Raw genomic sequence first — 14,711 nt, forward strand, 5'->3', positions numbered from 1 at the left:
CCTAATCAAGCAGTAAAGGGAAAAAAAAATAAAAATAGGTACATTATCAGAGAGTAATTTTATCATTAACCCCCTCTTGTCCCCTCCTACAGAGGCCTGCTGTGGTGTTGGATGGAAGACAGGGTCCCGGTGGCCTCCACATTATTCCGTGAATCCCTTCCCCCTAAATCGCAGCACACGGGGCCGCAGGGTCCCTCAACCCAGCGACAAGGATGTACCAGGAGGTGGCCTTTCTGGCGGGGAGCACTGAACGCCAGTTCACCACTTTCCACTTCAAACCGGTGGACAACCCGCAGGAGGTCACGTCCAAGAAGGGCGTCTATTATAAGCGGGCCCAGCTCCTGCTGCGCCACCAGCCCCAGCATCAGCGTGAGGGCGACGTGACGGCAGCGTCCGCCATCATCAATGTGGGCGGCATAAAATACCACATCCCCTGGTCTACGCTGGATGAGTTTCCCCTGACGCGGCTGGGCAAGCTGCGCCGCTGCTGCAGTGAGGAGGAGATCATGGGCGTGTGCGACGACTACGACGGCAGCCGCAACGAGTACTTCTTCGACCGCAGCCCGTCGGCCTTCCGCACCATCGTCACCTTCCTGGCAGCGGGGAAGCTGCGGCTGCTGAGGGAAATGTGTGCGCTGTCCTTCCAGGAGGAGCTGCTCTACTGGGGCGTGGAGGAGGCCAGCCTGGACTGGTGCTGCCTCCGGAAGCTGCGTCTCCGCCAAGAGGAGTGCAAGCAGCGGCGTAGGCTGGAGGAGGAAGAGGAAGAGGAGGAGGAGGAGGAGGAGGAGGCCGGGCTCGGTGCACCGCAGCCTTGCGAGGCGTCCCAGCCGGCCCCCAAGATCACGGCCGGGATCCAGGAGGAGGGTAACGGTGGAGGAGAGGGCCATGCGGGGGGCTGCATGCGGCGCTTGAGGGACATGGTGGAGAACCCCCACTCGGGCCTCCCGGGGAAGATCTTCGCCTGCCTGTCGGTGTTGTTCGTGGCCATCACTGCCGTGACGCTGTGCATCAGCACCATGCCGGACCTCCGAGAGGAGGAGGAGCGGGTGGGTCGATTCTGCCTTTTTTTTTTACTTACTTTACTTGACTGTGGTTATAAGACCTTGAAAGTGAGCATTCAGCTCATGAATCACAAAACTCTTGGTAAATATATAAAATGCACAAAATGGGCTATCTTAATTCTCTATGAACTCCCAACATAAGGAGGAGCAAGTCTTTGAATTTCCATCACATTATTTGGCTACACTACTCTTTTACTTCATCCGCTCAGATCAAGTCAGAGCAGCTTCCGGCACAGTGCACACTTCCTGGGACCTTTTTTCATAAATCATGGTGACAGAGACAGAAGACATAGCCCAGGGAAAACTAGGCCTCCATTTTGCTCAAACACCATATTATTTAACATCTCCCCTCACTGCTACTTCAGCATGCAATCTTTTATGGCTTTGTAAGGCCGTTGACAGCGTACATTACCAGAGCATGAGGAAGATAATAGATTCATCTTTTAGTGGGTGTACAGTCTTCAAATTTGCACTTGAGCTCTGAATTTGCAAAACCTCACGGATGGAATTCTCCCAATGCCATTCATTGTACTCGACCTGCTTCCAAAAATGAATACAAAATAAGCTCAGAGTTTTTATATAACAAGGTGATTATACAAACCATGGCCAAGAAAGCTAATCCCTTTCTTTAGCATAGTGATTTTTCCAAACCTTTAAATTGCTGATCTAACCGGCTTGCGACATGGGTGCTAAAAATGTACATTAAAGAGTGCCATTTTTTTTCTTTGATGCTCTGTACAAAATAATTGATTTTGAACATGAGTTAGACTCCAAGAGCCTTTTGAATCACACATTTGATGTACTGGTCTGGCATTTCTATGTATTGAGCTGTGTACATTTTTTTTGGAAATCTTACAGTAAACAGAGCTGTCCTTCATTTGCCAAGAGGTTCACATTGGTCTTGGAAATATTGATCAGACTGCTCTTCAGCCCAGGCCTCATTAAAAATGTTGGTTCCCATCATCAACTGCTCATAGCACCACCTCGCTCAATGCTTTACTGCTGAGACATGTTCCACTCTGCTGCAGCTTGTCACTCTGTTTAAATTCAGTCCAATGGGGAAAATGTTTGAGCCTTAAAAGATGTTAAATCCCCTTTTTGTGACAGGAAACCTGCATTATTGTCATGTGTTTTAGTGTATTTGAAATCTCAGTAGCCACTTTTCAAAATGTGTGCCATTGTATGTATTTAAAACATGCTCACGATGATTTAACTTGTTTTTTTGGGGGCTAAAGCATTTGGCACAATGGACTACATTTAAGCACAGTGACAAGCTGCAGCAAAGCGGTAAATTTCTCAAAATTAATTTGTTCGGTGAGGTTGTGCTATGAACAGTAATAAATTATGGGAACTGATATTATAGATGGATTAGAATAAATTTTTCAGTGCATGTTGTGGTTGCTCTACTCATCATTTGCAGTGTTAGACCCTCTGAGGCTTCTAGGTATTCAGAGAAGGCCCTGAAATTTCATGAAAGAAAGTATTGAAATTATATTTAAAGTAAAGTCTTATATAATATAATGTCCAAACTTTTTTATAGTTGTTATGCTATGTATATGGGAAGTGAATTGAAAAGAGAAAAAAAAACTAACCAAACAAAGATTTTCTTTGGCTGTCTCTGGGCAGAAAACTCTCCTCAGTCTACTGCGGGTGGGCCATCACAATCCAGTTTGAAGGCCCTTGTCATTCTAGGTTGTAATAGACAGAGCTTGGAGTTGCAACTTGATTGACCAATCATATTTTGATGGGACGATTAAAAAACAAGATAGTGTCCCGCCCTTTTGGTAGATAGAAGGCCCTGGGGTACATCATTATTGCTGTGGATAAATCCACCCCCCCCGTAAGAAAAACGTTATTGTTATTTTTAAACAGTACATTTTCTTGTAATTATAATGACAATACTTTAGAATTCTGCATAGAGTGCTGGATTTTGACAGTGGAACTTCACGATGCAAGATTCTCAAATGATTTGTTGGTAGCGGAATTTTTTTTTTTATAATTCATGACTCTGGAGTCACTCTGGCAAAAGAGGGGATGAATTAATCAAACTTTGACTCAAACTGAAAATATTTACTGAGGACTAATGTCAAGATAAAAAAAGTTCAAGATATTTGACATAATTCATATTGAATGTGACTTATTTACACTTTGCATTCCACCAAAGAATTCCTCGGAGAATTCCATTCACATTCACCGAACCGACTCTTCTTACTCTCGGTCATCGTTCAGCGGAATTCCTCCCTCGGTCTACGTGCGTTACACCAAATTAATCAAATGGAACAACTCTTTCAGTGGGTGACTCGTCATGGATCGACTCTCAAAAAACATCACTGTGGTGCCTTAAAATAGCTGAGAAGACCCTGCGTAACATATTTGTCATTTGCAACGCAATGTTGCCAGGTGATACGGAAACTTTGGCCTCCAAATCCGACAAACTATACAGGCTGTCACAGCCGGTGACAAGTAAAGTTAAGAAAAAGGTGCAGTTAAAGGTGTTAGATGTCTCAATCCTGCCTCTGGCACTTCAGAGGTCTCCGAAGAGTGTCTGTGTCGGGGCCCGTTCTCTACTCTGCGTCGATAACAGATAGGAAATGTTCCGACAGCTCTCGCCGTTAACTGGGGAGATGTTGTAGCTACATAAATGGAAGAGTAGGGAGGAATGACGCCTGGGGAACTGCAATAATAGAGAAGTCAGAAAGTGTGTTGGAAGCCAATCGGGCAGCTGCTCATACTGAGTTTCATCTCATTACCAATTAGTAGATAAGACACACTGGGATACAAGTTGGTGTGGAGTGGGTGAGTGGAGTGGTGGCAGAGCGAGATACTGTCCCAGTGGGAGTCCTCGATCCAGAGCAGTGGTGTGCACCGCGGTGTCGGGGAGCAGCAAACCCAGCGTCACCTCTCTCTGTCTGTCTCTGGCTCTCTGTCTTTCTCGTTTTCTCTGTCCGTCTATGGGCTTTTTTCTGTTTCTCTTTTCCTCTCAATGTCTCTCTCTCTCTTTGTCTATCTCTGTGGATCTCACGCTCTGTCTCTGTTGCTGAAGAGGCCTGCCCGTGTCAAAATGGAAAGGGGACGGTTGGGGGGCTCTACCAGTGGTCTTCATTTCCTGTGTTTACTTCATTTGCGCCATTCTCGAGGATAGCAATCATGGAGCCAAACACTCCAAGGAAGCCCAGTTCAACTTGGTGCCAGTGATAATTACCGCAGCTCTTTCAGTTGAGGCCGCCTACTCATCTGCCTCCATTATGTGGAAACCCGATATCCATTAGCAGACGATAAAGCAGATAAATCTTGCCGGCCCTGACAAGATGGATGAAATTAACATCTGTTTGTTTGTTTGCTTTTTATCTCGTGACCATTTCCAGATCTTCATATATTATAAACTTTAGGGGTGTCAAGATTCTCCAAATATACGATTTAATTTTACTTTCGATTTTAGGGTCAGGATTCGATCAATTTTCATTTTCTTTTTCAGCACTGACGGCTATGCCATTGTTAGACTATCGAGTCTTGATTTGTAAAGTAAAACACTTGTTTCTCAATAAGTAATTTTGATTTGAATATTAAAAATTATAAACAATAACAAAAATATGAGAATATTTAAACAACAGACCTAAAACGTTAAGATCTTTAGCAAAACCAGACTTTAGAATAATAAAGAATAACTTATTTATTATTTCACTACTTTTGAGTTACCCACCAAAATAAGCACAGAAAAACGCATGCTATTTTTACCAGAGCGGATCCTTGGTGGTAAAAGGCAAATTACTAGCTGAAGCTCCGATCACAGCCATTTTTTTGTCCAAACAAAGCAAATAAAAACTCATTATGGATTCAATTTACTCAGTTTCCTGCTGCTACTCTGCTGCGGAGCAGATTGCAGATCTCTCCTGAAAAAATCCCGCCCCCGTTATCCGGCCCGGTGGTTGGGAACCTTCCCTTGATGATGGTCGGGTTTATTTTCCACTTTCATCGCCACATCTGTGGAATTACTGGACATTCTGGTCAAAGACGCACTGCACTCTCCCTTGTACACACAGTGAAACGCTGGAGGAGAGGGAAGCGCGTCGGTGCGCTCGTGTGTCTCAGCCGGCGTGGACTTTGCACAGTTACCGAGATTATTTCTCGCTAATGAGCGTTCACCGCGCAACACACTGGATGAACTTATATTGAACTTTATTGTAAATTTTTTGGCAATATTCAAATCCTATTCAAATGTTGTTCCTACAGCCCTAGTGCCAGATGGCGGGTGCAGTGTGTGTTGTGGGATGTTGCGCGACGGACCTCTCCGCAGAGCTGGGCGCAACTCTCCCAACTCTGAACCAAATTTCATAAAACTCGGTTCGGAGCCGGCAAGCCGCAGTCAACACCCCCCAGCGCACGCTGCATTTGGACAACATTACCCACAAAAATACGAGTACAATCGTAAGCCTCTACAAAGTCGAAATCCAATGCTCATTTTGATTGATTTATGATTTTGAATCGTAATCGTGACACCCCTGCTAAACGTACTACATGTACTGTTTTGAAAGCATCAAATTCGCAGCCACAACATGTCGAGTTTCAGCGATGCTGATAGCACAGTCAGAGGACAGCAGCATCCCACATAATTTGCAACTCAAGCGTGAAATTCAGTGTGCAGTTTCATTACCGAGTTTCTGGCATGTTAATCAGAACATAGCTACCTTACACCCACCTTGGGTGAGAATGTGATAGAATTGAACCCTGAGAGCCTTTTAACAAACTTAGCCGAAAGGCATTTAGTCTAGTTTAAAAAAGATGCACAGTCTGGAAGAGTGGTTCTGCCAACATGCAAATTTGCAGTAGCCAACATCTGTGCTTACATGAGAAAATACACGAGATGCAGTAAGCTTAGGCCCATTTCGAACACATTATGAAAACGTGTCACATTATGAAGCTGTCAGGTACAACTCACTAGGATTAGACTTGGAACGTAATGTGCAGTAAGGAAGAAAAGCTGCCTAGTTTAAATAGGGCAAAATCAATTTATTCAAAATCAATACAACCACAAAAATCTATTTATGGTTGTTCATGATCAATTTTAAGCAATATTGTCACTAACACTACAAAAACATGTCAAATCTAAAATCAAAAACAGCAATAGCATAATCGCTGTTTCCATGGTTTCTGTGAATATCACCACTAACTGAAACTGGACTGAGAAGGGAACAACATCAGGTAAAATTCGCGACTGGTTCAATTTCTTAGGTCCCAGCTCCTACAGCTCAGAGTTATGCCCACTCAACTACTTAATGGAAATTTGCGCCGTGACGTTTTTGAGCCGTGTCATAGCGGAGATACAATTTTTTGACTTCTCAAACTCAACACAACCAAACAGCAAGCATTGCTTTTGCCGGAGAGAATGTTCCCCATGGTTGCCTGTAATGAACGTTCTTTTTCTCCACTTTAGGGTGAGTCAAGCTCACATTCACTCCGGTAAGTCATCTGCCGCCTTCTAGTGCAGCCAGCAAGGTGTGCTCCGACCTTTTGACCAACCACCCCTGGCACTCCAGTCCGCTTTCCGCAGATGTTCTACTCCTGTCTTGCTTACCACCGCCACACAAACACCAAGCTGCTTTAAAGAGTTTCTGATGCACTGATTCAAAACCCAATCCTCTAAATCAGTTTAGAGACATAAACGTAGGAGCCGGCTGCAGTGTGCACTTAGCCGGTCTGGCTTCACTAATGAAACTGTCTGGGATTGATTCGGCACCAGAAAGGTCTTTCTATCTCTCCCTCATACGCACACACACACACACACACACACACACATGCAGTTTGTGTGTGTGTGACCTGCAGTCCATATCTTTTCATATAAAAACTGGATTGGACTATCACGACAACTCAGTTTTCACTCATTGTTACTAATTCCCAATTGTTGTTCAATCCATCAGGTCCCGTGATGATTGGTGCTCTCACTCAGGATTTTTTGAGGCTGACTCTGACAGCCTCCGTAACTAAGCTTAGTTTCCCTTTGGTTAGTGTTTCGGAATCGGCTTATTGACAGGTTATTGACATTATTAATGCAGCCTTTTCTTGAACTACTAATCCCTGTGGAGCTCTGAGGACTCCTGACTGAATTGGCTTCCAACATAAATGTGGCGTAGAATGGGTTAATGGAATTGAAGCGCTAAAATGTTATTCTCAGGACCAAGGAGCATTCTATGCAAGATTTGGCCCCCATTTGTAATGTTTTGTGTCAATTGTCGGTACAATTTTGTGCTGTTCTGTTTTTGTCATTGTGGCATTGTGGATCAACCAAAGATAGCATTAACTGCCATCCTTGGTTGAGCATTATTTTTCATCTTTGATTTAAAAAATGAAAAGAACTGTTTTGTAAAATGTGAACCTTAGAACTGCAACTTAGTACATTAAACGGAGAAAAGTGATCACGGTGAGAATCCCTTGCAAATGAATGAGGATTAGCAGGGGCTGAAATCATCAAAGACTTAGCAATGGTGTGCCTCAAACATCCCGAGTTATCTACTGTAGTCAGAAGGGGCTTATAGTAGTGTGTTATAGAGCAGATGTTTTGGGATACAAGCATTATGGGGTCCTCCAACCTATGTAAGTATGTTGTACTAAGAGGAAATGTTTCACTTTTAAGAAAATTCAGAGGACACATTTTGTGACCCAGTTGACCTGCTGTACTGTACACTATCATTGTACAGACACTGGGCCTTGGCCATAAAACTAAACATCAGAAACATATCTGAAGGCTCTCACTTTCTCTGCATTTCACATTTAATGAAGTGCTCCAATAAAAGCCAGTAGACCATTTCTGTTAAATACAGGTTATGTGTCATATAGTGTAAATACAATAAACTGTATAATGTAAGAATAAAAAAGAGATCATAGTTGCTTTGAAGCTACAGAATTCAAAGCAACTGTGATCTCTTTTTTACTTTTATTATGGACACAGTGATGAGACTGGATAAGATGACCATAAAATGCGATTTCCCCAAAAAACTGGAGTATTTCTTTTACATGGCTATAATCAGTTGCTGATGAGGTCTACAAATGTAGCCTACTTTAAAAAAAAGTGTTGCTACTGTCATCAAAAAAGTAGAATCCACGTCCGGGGCCATTCCCAACCCTCACACCAACCTCTTCATTACTGAAGAGGTAATTGCATTAATTCTAGATGTTAATGTTATTACTCAGCTATTTTTCTCAGAAAGGCGAGGCCCACAAACCCGATATGCTCCAAACCTACCAAATGTTACAAACCTACGAGATACTGTTGTTCCACTGTTCCACTCCTCAATACAGTCTGGGCCATCTCTCGGTCCGACACAGTGGGAAATGGTGAAAGAGGGCGTGGGAGTCGAGAGACAGCGACAGACAGAGAAAGAGGAGTAGAGAAACTTCAGTTCATCAGGAGAGTGACCATCAAGGTCTCTGTGGTCAGGGGCTCCTACTGTAGATCAGCACGCCAATGTTGGGTTGACACTATTGAGAAACAAGGAGTAAAACTTTTGCTGCACCTCTTCAAAGAGTGGCTCCAAGCGCTGCGGTGAATAAAAAACAGCTCTGCTTTATAGTCTGCACGGCTTAAAGCTTATTAACTTTTAGGTTATTAAAAAGGAAATTAATTGACCAAACTGACTTCAAAAGTGGATCAGTTTACCCCAGCGGTTATAGATGAGGATCCTATCATTAATTTTGAAAGCACTTCCTGAGACGGGCTTTCACACTCGGTCTTGGGTGGTGAAGGTATATGCTTTCACCATACAAGATGGCATGCCAGGTCTTTTTTGCCGGCGGGCCAGGCCTTGATCTTGGGGTTCCCCGGGCTTTTTTCTTTATGGTGTGCCCTGGGTTGAGAGGTCCGGTGCATAAAAGGCTTGACGTGGTCGCCAATCTGCACCTCAGGTTCTCGGACCCCAGGTCCCCCTCCCTGCTGGGGCTTTTTTTGTTTTGCGCACAGCACTCCTCATCCATCCATCCAAGTTGGTGACATTTTTCTTGCATTAGTAGTATCATGTCTGTGGTTCTGTGGTGTCCTATGTGGTCCCATGCTTGGGGATCAGCCATGGTAGGGGATAGGATGGAGAGTGGTACTGGGATCGACATATGAGGCTAGGTGCCATTGAGGTTTGTTTGTCCCGAACCATCGTGCTGAGATTAAAAAAGGGAGAGTTGATAGATCTATGGCACATTCGGGAGCCCTTTGAATGTTGACTCCCGAGGTAGAAATGTCATAATTACTCAAGGAAAATTGGGAGACATTTTTTTTGGTTTCACAAGCATACTGCTAGCTGCTATTTCTCGGCCCTATTATGTTGGAAAAACCGGCCAGGTGAACAAAATGAGAGCGGTAAATAAATGGGAGTAAATACATAAAAAATATTGAAGACAGCGCTCACTCAGCTAAAGGAGAAGGGACGTTTGTAAATGCAGGCCGTGGAAGGTATGTATGTCAGGGATCGGGAGGGGCATTCACATGCTACACACGTGGGGGAAATGGCGGTTTTGTGAAAGGTAAAGGTAAACACAGTGAGCTGTATATTATGTCTTGATATTAAACAACATGTAAAACCCTATTTCAGATTTGTGAAAACTTTATTTTATTCGTGAAAAGAGAGAAAAGATGGATTTCACCAGGTTATTTTTACACACAGGCCATTTAAGACCAGGTATAGATAAAAGTAAAAATACTGTACTTATAGTAGTCAAACCTTGACTAGATTAGAATAAAAACTTAAAAATGCATTTGAAAGCCTATTGCAGATTTGTGAAACCTTTTGTGAAGACAAGAAAAAGGTGTATTTCACCGTATTTTTTTCATGCAGACCAGTCGCACTCCGTCTAAAATAAAAACACACAGTACAGTAAGCATCATAACTGAGTATATTTAATTGGTAAATGAGGCTTTACAAATATGTCATTATAGGCCAGGTTTAAAATGAAAGACAAAAAGGGGTAAAAAAAAAGATGTAGGGGGTCCGTGCTCAGTTTCTCTATCCACCACCTGGGTCCTTTGGCTGAAAAAGGTTGAAGACCCCTGAATTATAACATAAATTAATTAATTGAAGGTATCCATGTGGTCACCATTTGAGCGCTCTGCAACAAACCTTTTCCATAGGAAAAACAGTGAGCTCGTAGCGATAAACTCAAACAGTTGCGGATGCAAACTTTTCGCTGACAAGCTACTTTCTCTCACCTGAAAATGTCTTTCATCACACCCGTGCCTCGGGTGGCTTGTCCAACGTAATACTGCACACAACAATGTCAAAGTGAGAAATTATTTATTTATTATGTATTATTTATTATTTTTATTATTATTTTTAGCAGCACTCTCTTTCAGTACAGTAAGACTGTAACTGTGACTACAGCTGAAGATTTGCTACGGATAAATCACTCAATGACCTTGGTGTTGGAGGTGCAATGGTCACACGTTTTAACCAGAGATTAGATCAGAGGGAAGCTGTTGGATGGAGGACGCTCAAACGAACAGGTGTTGTTTTTGCTACCTCCTGAGTCATCTCCGGTTGTTCTTCAGCCATGCAGGGTTCTCTTGGGGACAGGATAGAGCGAAACAATAGAGAAGGGGAGAGAGAGAGAGAGAGAGAGAGAGAGAGAGAGAGAGCGAAAGCCCTTGGAGCAACCAAGTTAACCCACCAAACCAAAATCGTGTTTAGTTTAATTTTCCTTTCTCATTCCGGGCTGTGACGTTCACTCAGCAACCGAGAAGGCGCATGTAATTACACTTGAATATTTATGCAATTTTATTTAGGCAATTCAGGAAAAAAAAGGATTATGACTGAACGTGATGCCGCAAAGGGAAATTGAAAGAGCAATAATATATCGGGATTTGTCTCGGGCTACGATGCATCTCAGGCATAGGAAATTAATTTCTTGTAATGAACTCTGGAGTCATTCCACCTCGTGGCCCCATTCTTTTATTAATTTTATGAACGCTCCAGCCTCTAGTATCTGCGGTTTGAATCTGCTAACTCCGCTCTTTTGGTGTCTCTCTGTGACACAACAGAACTTCCTTTTGGTTGTGAGATCAAAGTGAGAAGTGAACATCCTCGTCCCGCGTCGAAGCTCATGATAAAACAGCAGGCTTTGAAATGGATTCTTAATTGCTTGATTCAGCGCTGAGCCTTCATGTTGTCCTTATATCAAACACACCATTACTGGCTCTGCATTACATAAGAAATATGGAAACAGTAATGTATGTTTCTTTGTGTGTTTAATTTAATCCTCAGGGCGAGTGCTCCCAGAGGTGCTATAACATCTTCGTGCTGGAGACAGTGTGCGTGGCCTGGTTCTCCCTGGAGTTCCTGCTGCGCTTCATCCAGACCCAGAGTAAGTGGGCCTACCTGTGCACGCCTCTCAACGTCATCGATGTGATAGCCATCCTGCCGTACTACGTCACCCTCATCGTGGACTTGCTGTCGGTCGGGGGGAAGTCGGCCAGTTCAGGGAACAACTACCTGGAGAAGGTGGGGCTGGTGTTGCGTGTGCTCCGCGCCCTGCGAATCTTCTACGTGATGCGCTTGGCCCGTCACTCCCTGGGCCTGCAGACACTTGGGCTGACGGTGCGGCGCTGCACCCGTGAGTTCGGCCTGCTGCTGCTCTTCCTGTGCGTGGCCATGGCCCTCTTCTCCCCGCTGGTGTTCCTGGCTGAGAGCGAGATGGGTGCCAAGCAGGAGTTCACCAGCATCCCTGGCAGCTACTGGTGGGCTGTCATCTCGATGACCACGGTGGGCTACGGTGACATGGTCCCCAGGAGTATTCCCGGGCAAGTGGTGGCGCTCAGCAGCATACTGAGCGGCATCCTGCTCATGGCCTTTCCCGTCACCTCCATCTTCCACACCTTTTCCCGGTCCTACCTGGAGCTGAAGGAGGAGCAAAGCCTGGCACTGAGGCAGAAGCCCGACTCACAGGACAGCACCAAGTCCCAGAACAGCGAGGACTCACAGGAGACAGACAGCTACCACGACGTGGCGGAGGCCGCCGTTTCCGCCGCACAGCGGAGGAAGTCATTGGCCATGGCACCTCAGAGGGATGCGGAGATAGGAAGGTCCATGCAGACATGAAAGACGCCTTTCTCTCTCTGTTTTTATCAAAGCGGCAAGCCACAGAGGCTGCCATGCACAGCGTGTCAAAGTTGACAAGCTGGAGGATTGTGAACAGAGATTTGCCATTTCTGGGGGTTTTGGGTCTCGGCTTTGATCGTCTATTTGGCGCCTGTGCGCCAGAGTGTGTCTGAGATTTCTAAATCTTACAGGCCGGCTGCTGAGGTTCTGTTAAGCTAATATGACTGTAAAGGATGCTGAGATGATACAGGAGGTCAAACAAGAAGGCAATTGCCATTAAATACTACTAATAAAACCTGGTCATACAACAGACCAGGTCTCTCACTGGCAGCGATTCAGATATGATATCTCTGCAAAATAGTAAGCTAGTAGCAAAACTGCATTTGTTAATGTTCAGATATTAGATTTATTAATGGGCAGGCTATGTTTATTGTGGTATACAGTGTCCAAAAAACATCTACAGTTTACATTCCTTGCTATGCAAAAAGCCACCAACTTTTATGTGTAAGCTGTGAGTGAATTGGCTCAACAAAAATCATTTTTGTTGATTGGTGTCTGCCATCTAAGTGTCCCACAACTGGTTAAGTTAAAACACATTTCTCTATTGAACAAATGTGACAGCACAAGTTCTCAAGATAAACTATCTCAAAAGGACTCAAAGTAAATTAAATGCAGTATATTCACCTTCTGGCAACTACAGTAGAGATGGGGCACTTGAGTCTTACAAAGCACGGAGCCCACAGGCATGGATTAGCTCTTGTAACATTTAAAGGCATTATGAGTTTTCCCTGATTAACCTTCTTGCAACCAGTATAGTAAAATCAGCCCGTTGGCAATTCGAGGACAGGATTTTAACCCAGGCCTTATTAATAATACAAGCTTTCAGACTCCAAAAGGGGAATCGAGACACATTTAAGGGTTTCTTTTTTGTGGTTTGTGGCGGGCCAAAGGGGCGTGGTCAAAATAGTCCATTAGATCTGAACTTCGTGGCGCTCCCGCTGTGACGTGTCCGGTGGCTTGGATAGCCGAATTGTCTTGCCCAGTCGCACCATTTCCCACAAGCACGCCGATCCCCACTGCCGGGACAGCAAACCATATATTACTGGCCTGGTTTTAGGATCGGACGAATCAGCAGAGTCCCTCCGTTGATTCGCCCGATCCGCAGCAGCTGAGCAGCCCCGGGATGGGAGCCTGCACCGCCTGTCTGCAGCGGCGACTTGACCACGCCCCTATGGCCTGCCACATGGATTTTCTTTCAAGCTTAAACGTTTGCCTTATTCGACTGCATTTAAACACGATGAGAAGCTGCAGCAGAGTAAGTTTCTCAATAGCGTAAAGCGTTCAGCAAGGTAAGGTAATTATGCAGCTGTAAATGATGAGAACCAACATTTTGATATGGCCTGGGTTGAAAAATAGTGAGCCTAGCAATGTCTATATCACTGATTTCAAAGGTTGCAATCGCCCGTCACTGGGTCGGATTCCAGGCAAAGTCTGGCACTATAAATTGTGCAGGGTAAATGGTATTAGCTCATTACTACACACATGCAAAAATCAAAAAACGACTTTAAGGACTAAGTCCCATTCCTTTGCTTTCTTTAGGTAATGGAAAATACAGCTAGATACATTTTACAGAAGAGCAATCTTCTTTTGTTCTCTTGCATGCTAAGAAAATGTGCATTTCTAAACCGTGTTCCTCAAAAAAATGTTGAAGTTGAACTTTATAAGCGGCGGGATCACAGAAGTGGAAAGAAGTGCGACCTTCTCAAGTGCTGTGAATCGAAGGGTTTCAATATTCTTTTTCCTGTAAATGTTGTCCATCTTGTCTCATGTGAATGATTGTGTTGTGCGTGTGCACAAACACACACACACACACACACACACACACACACACACACACACACACACAAATTAGCCAACTTTGAATCACTGCCATTGGCTAAATGAACCCTTTAAAAGGCATGGGAATATAAGGGAACAAGCTTTTAGTTAACATGATATAGTATTTTCTTTTATAAGATGTTATTTCAATATATTAAAAAAGCACACTCAGATTTCTGTATTCTTTGCTCAATGATTCCACATGCTCAGAATGAGCTCCTCTGCTAGAATATAGAAAGTTCCTAGTGTGACATATGACTTATAGGATGATTACACACCATGATGCCTTAGTCCATGTCAATTTTGCGTCTGCATTTAGCCAAATTAATTTAGATCCCTGGCTTCCTTCGCCCACCACATCCGTCATGAATAATAAATAGATTCTGTTTCCAGGAATGAACTGGGCTCAAGACACTGTGAGTCTATGAAGAACACTGTACCTAATAGGTTAGCTCCAACCAGAAAAAGCTCATTTTATGAAAAGTATCCTTGGAAATTTTGTGTGATTGGGAGTAACGGGCTGCCAGATCTGAACCACAGCAGCTCTTTGTTATCTGACTCCTGTGCTAGTCATGCACTGTCCATAACAAACACCATGTTCAAACACAAGGCTGCTCATAAGTATACTTGGTATCAGAGCACATTGGGCCGAAGGTCGATGAACGACTCTTAGTCGTTTTATTGGGCTGAGGCCATATGT

General features: G+C 44.0%; 1 protein-coding gene across 1 annotated transcript; it reads left to right on the forward strand.

Moving 5' to 3' along the window:
* Positions 1-212: 212 nt before the first annotated feature.
* On the forward strand, positions 213-12,133 carry kcng2 (potassium voltage-gated channel, subfamily G, member 2; the record flags this gene model as incomplete). Its single annotated transcript, XM_080002678.1, has 2 exons — positions 213-1,046; positions 11,300-12,133. 2 exons carry the CDS (start codon positions 213-215, stop codon positions 12,131-12,133), a joined length of 1,668 nt encoding a protein of 555 aa, XP_079858804.1.
* Positions 12,134-14,711: the final 2,578 nt, after the last annotated feature.

This window comes from Zeus faber, assembly GCF_960531495.2.
Source record: "Zeus faber genome assembly, chromosome: 1".
In the NCBI taxonomy this organism is placed as follows: domain Eukaryota; kingdom Metazoa; phylum Chordata; class Actinopteri; order Zeiformes; family Zeidae; genus Zeus; species Zeus faber.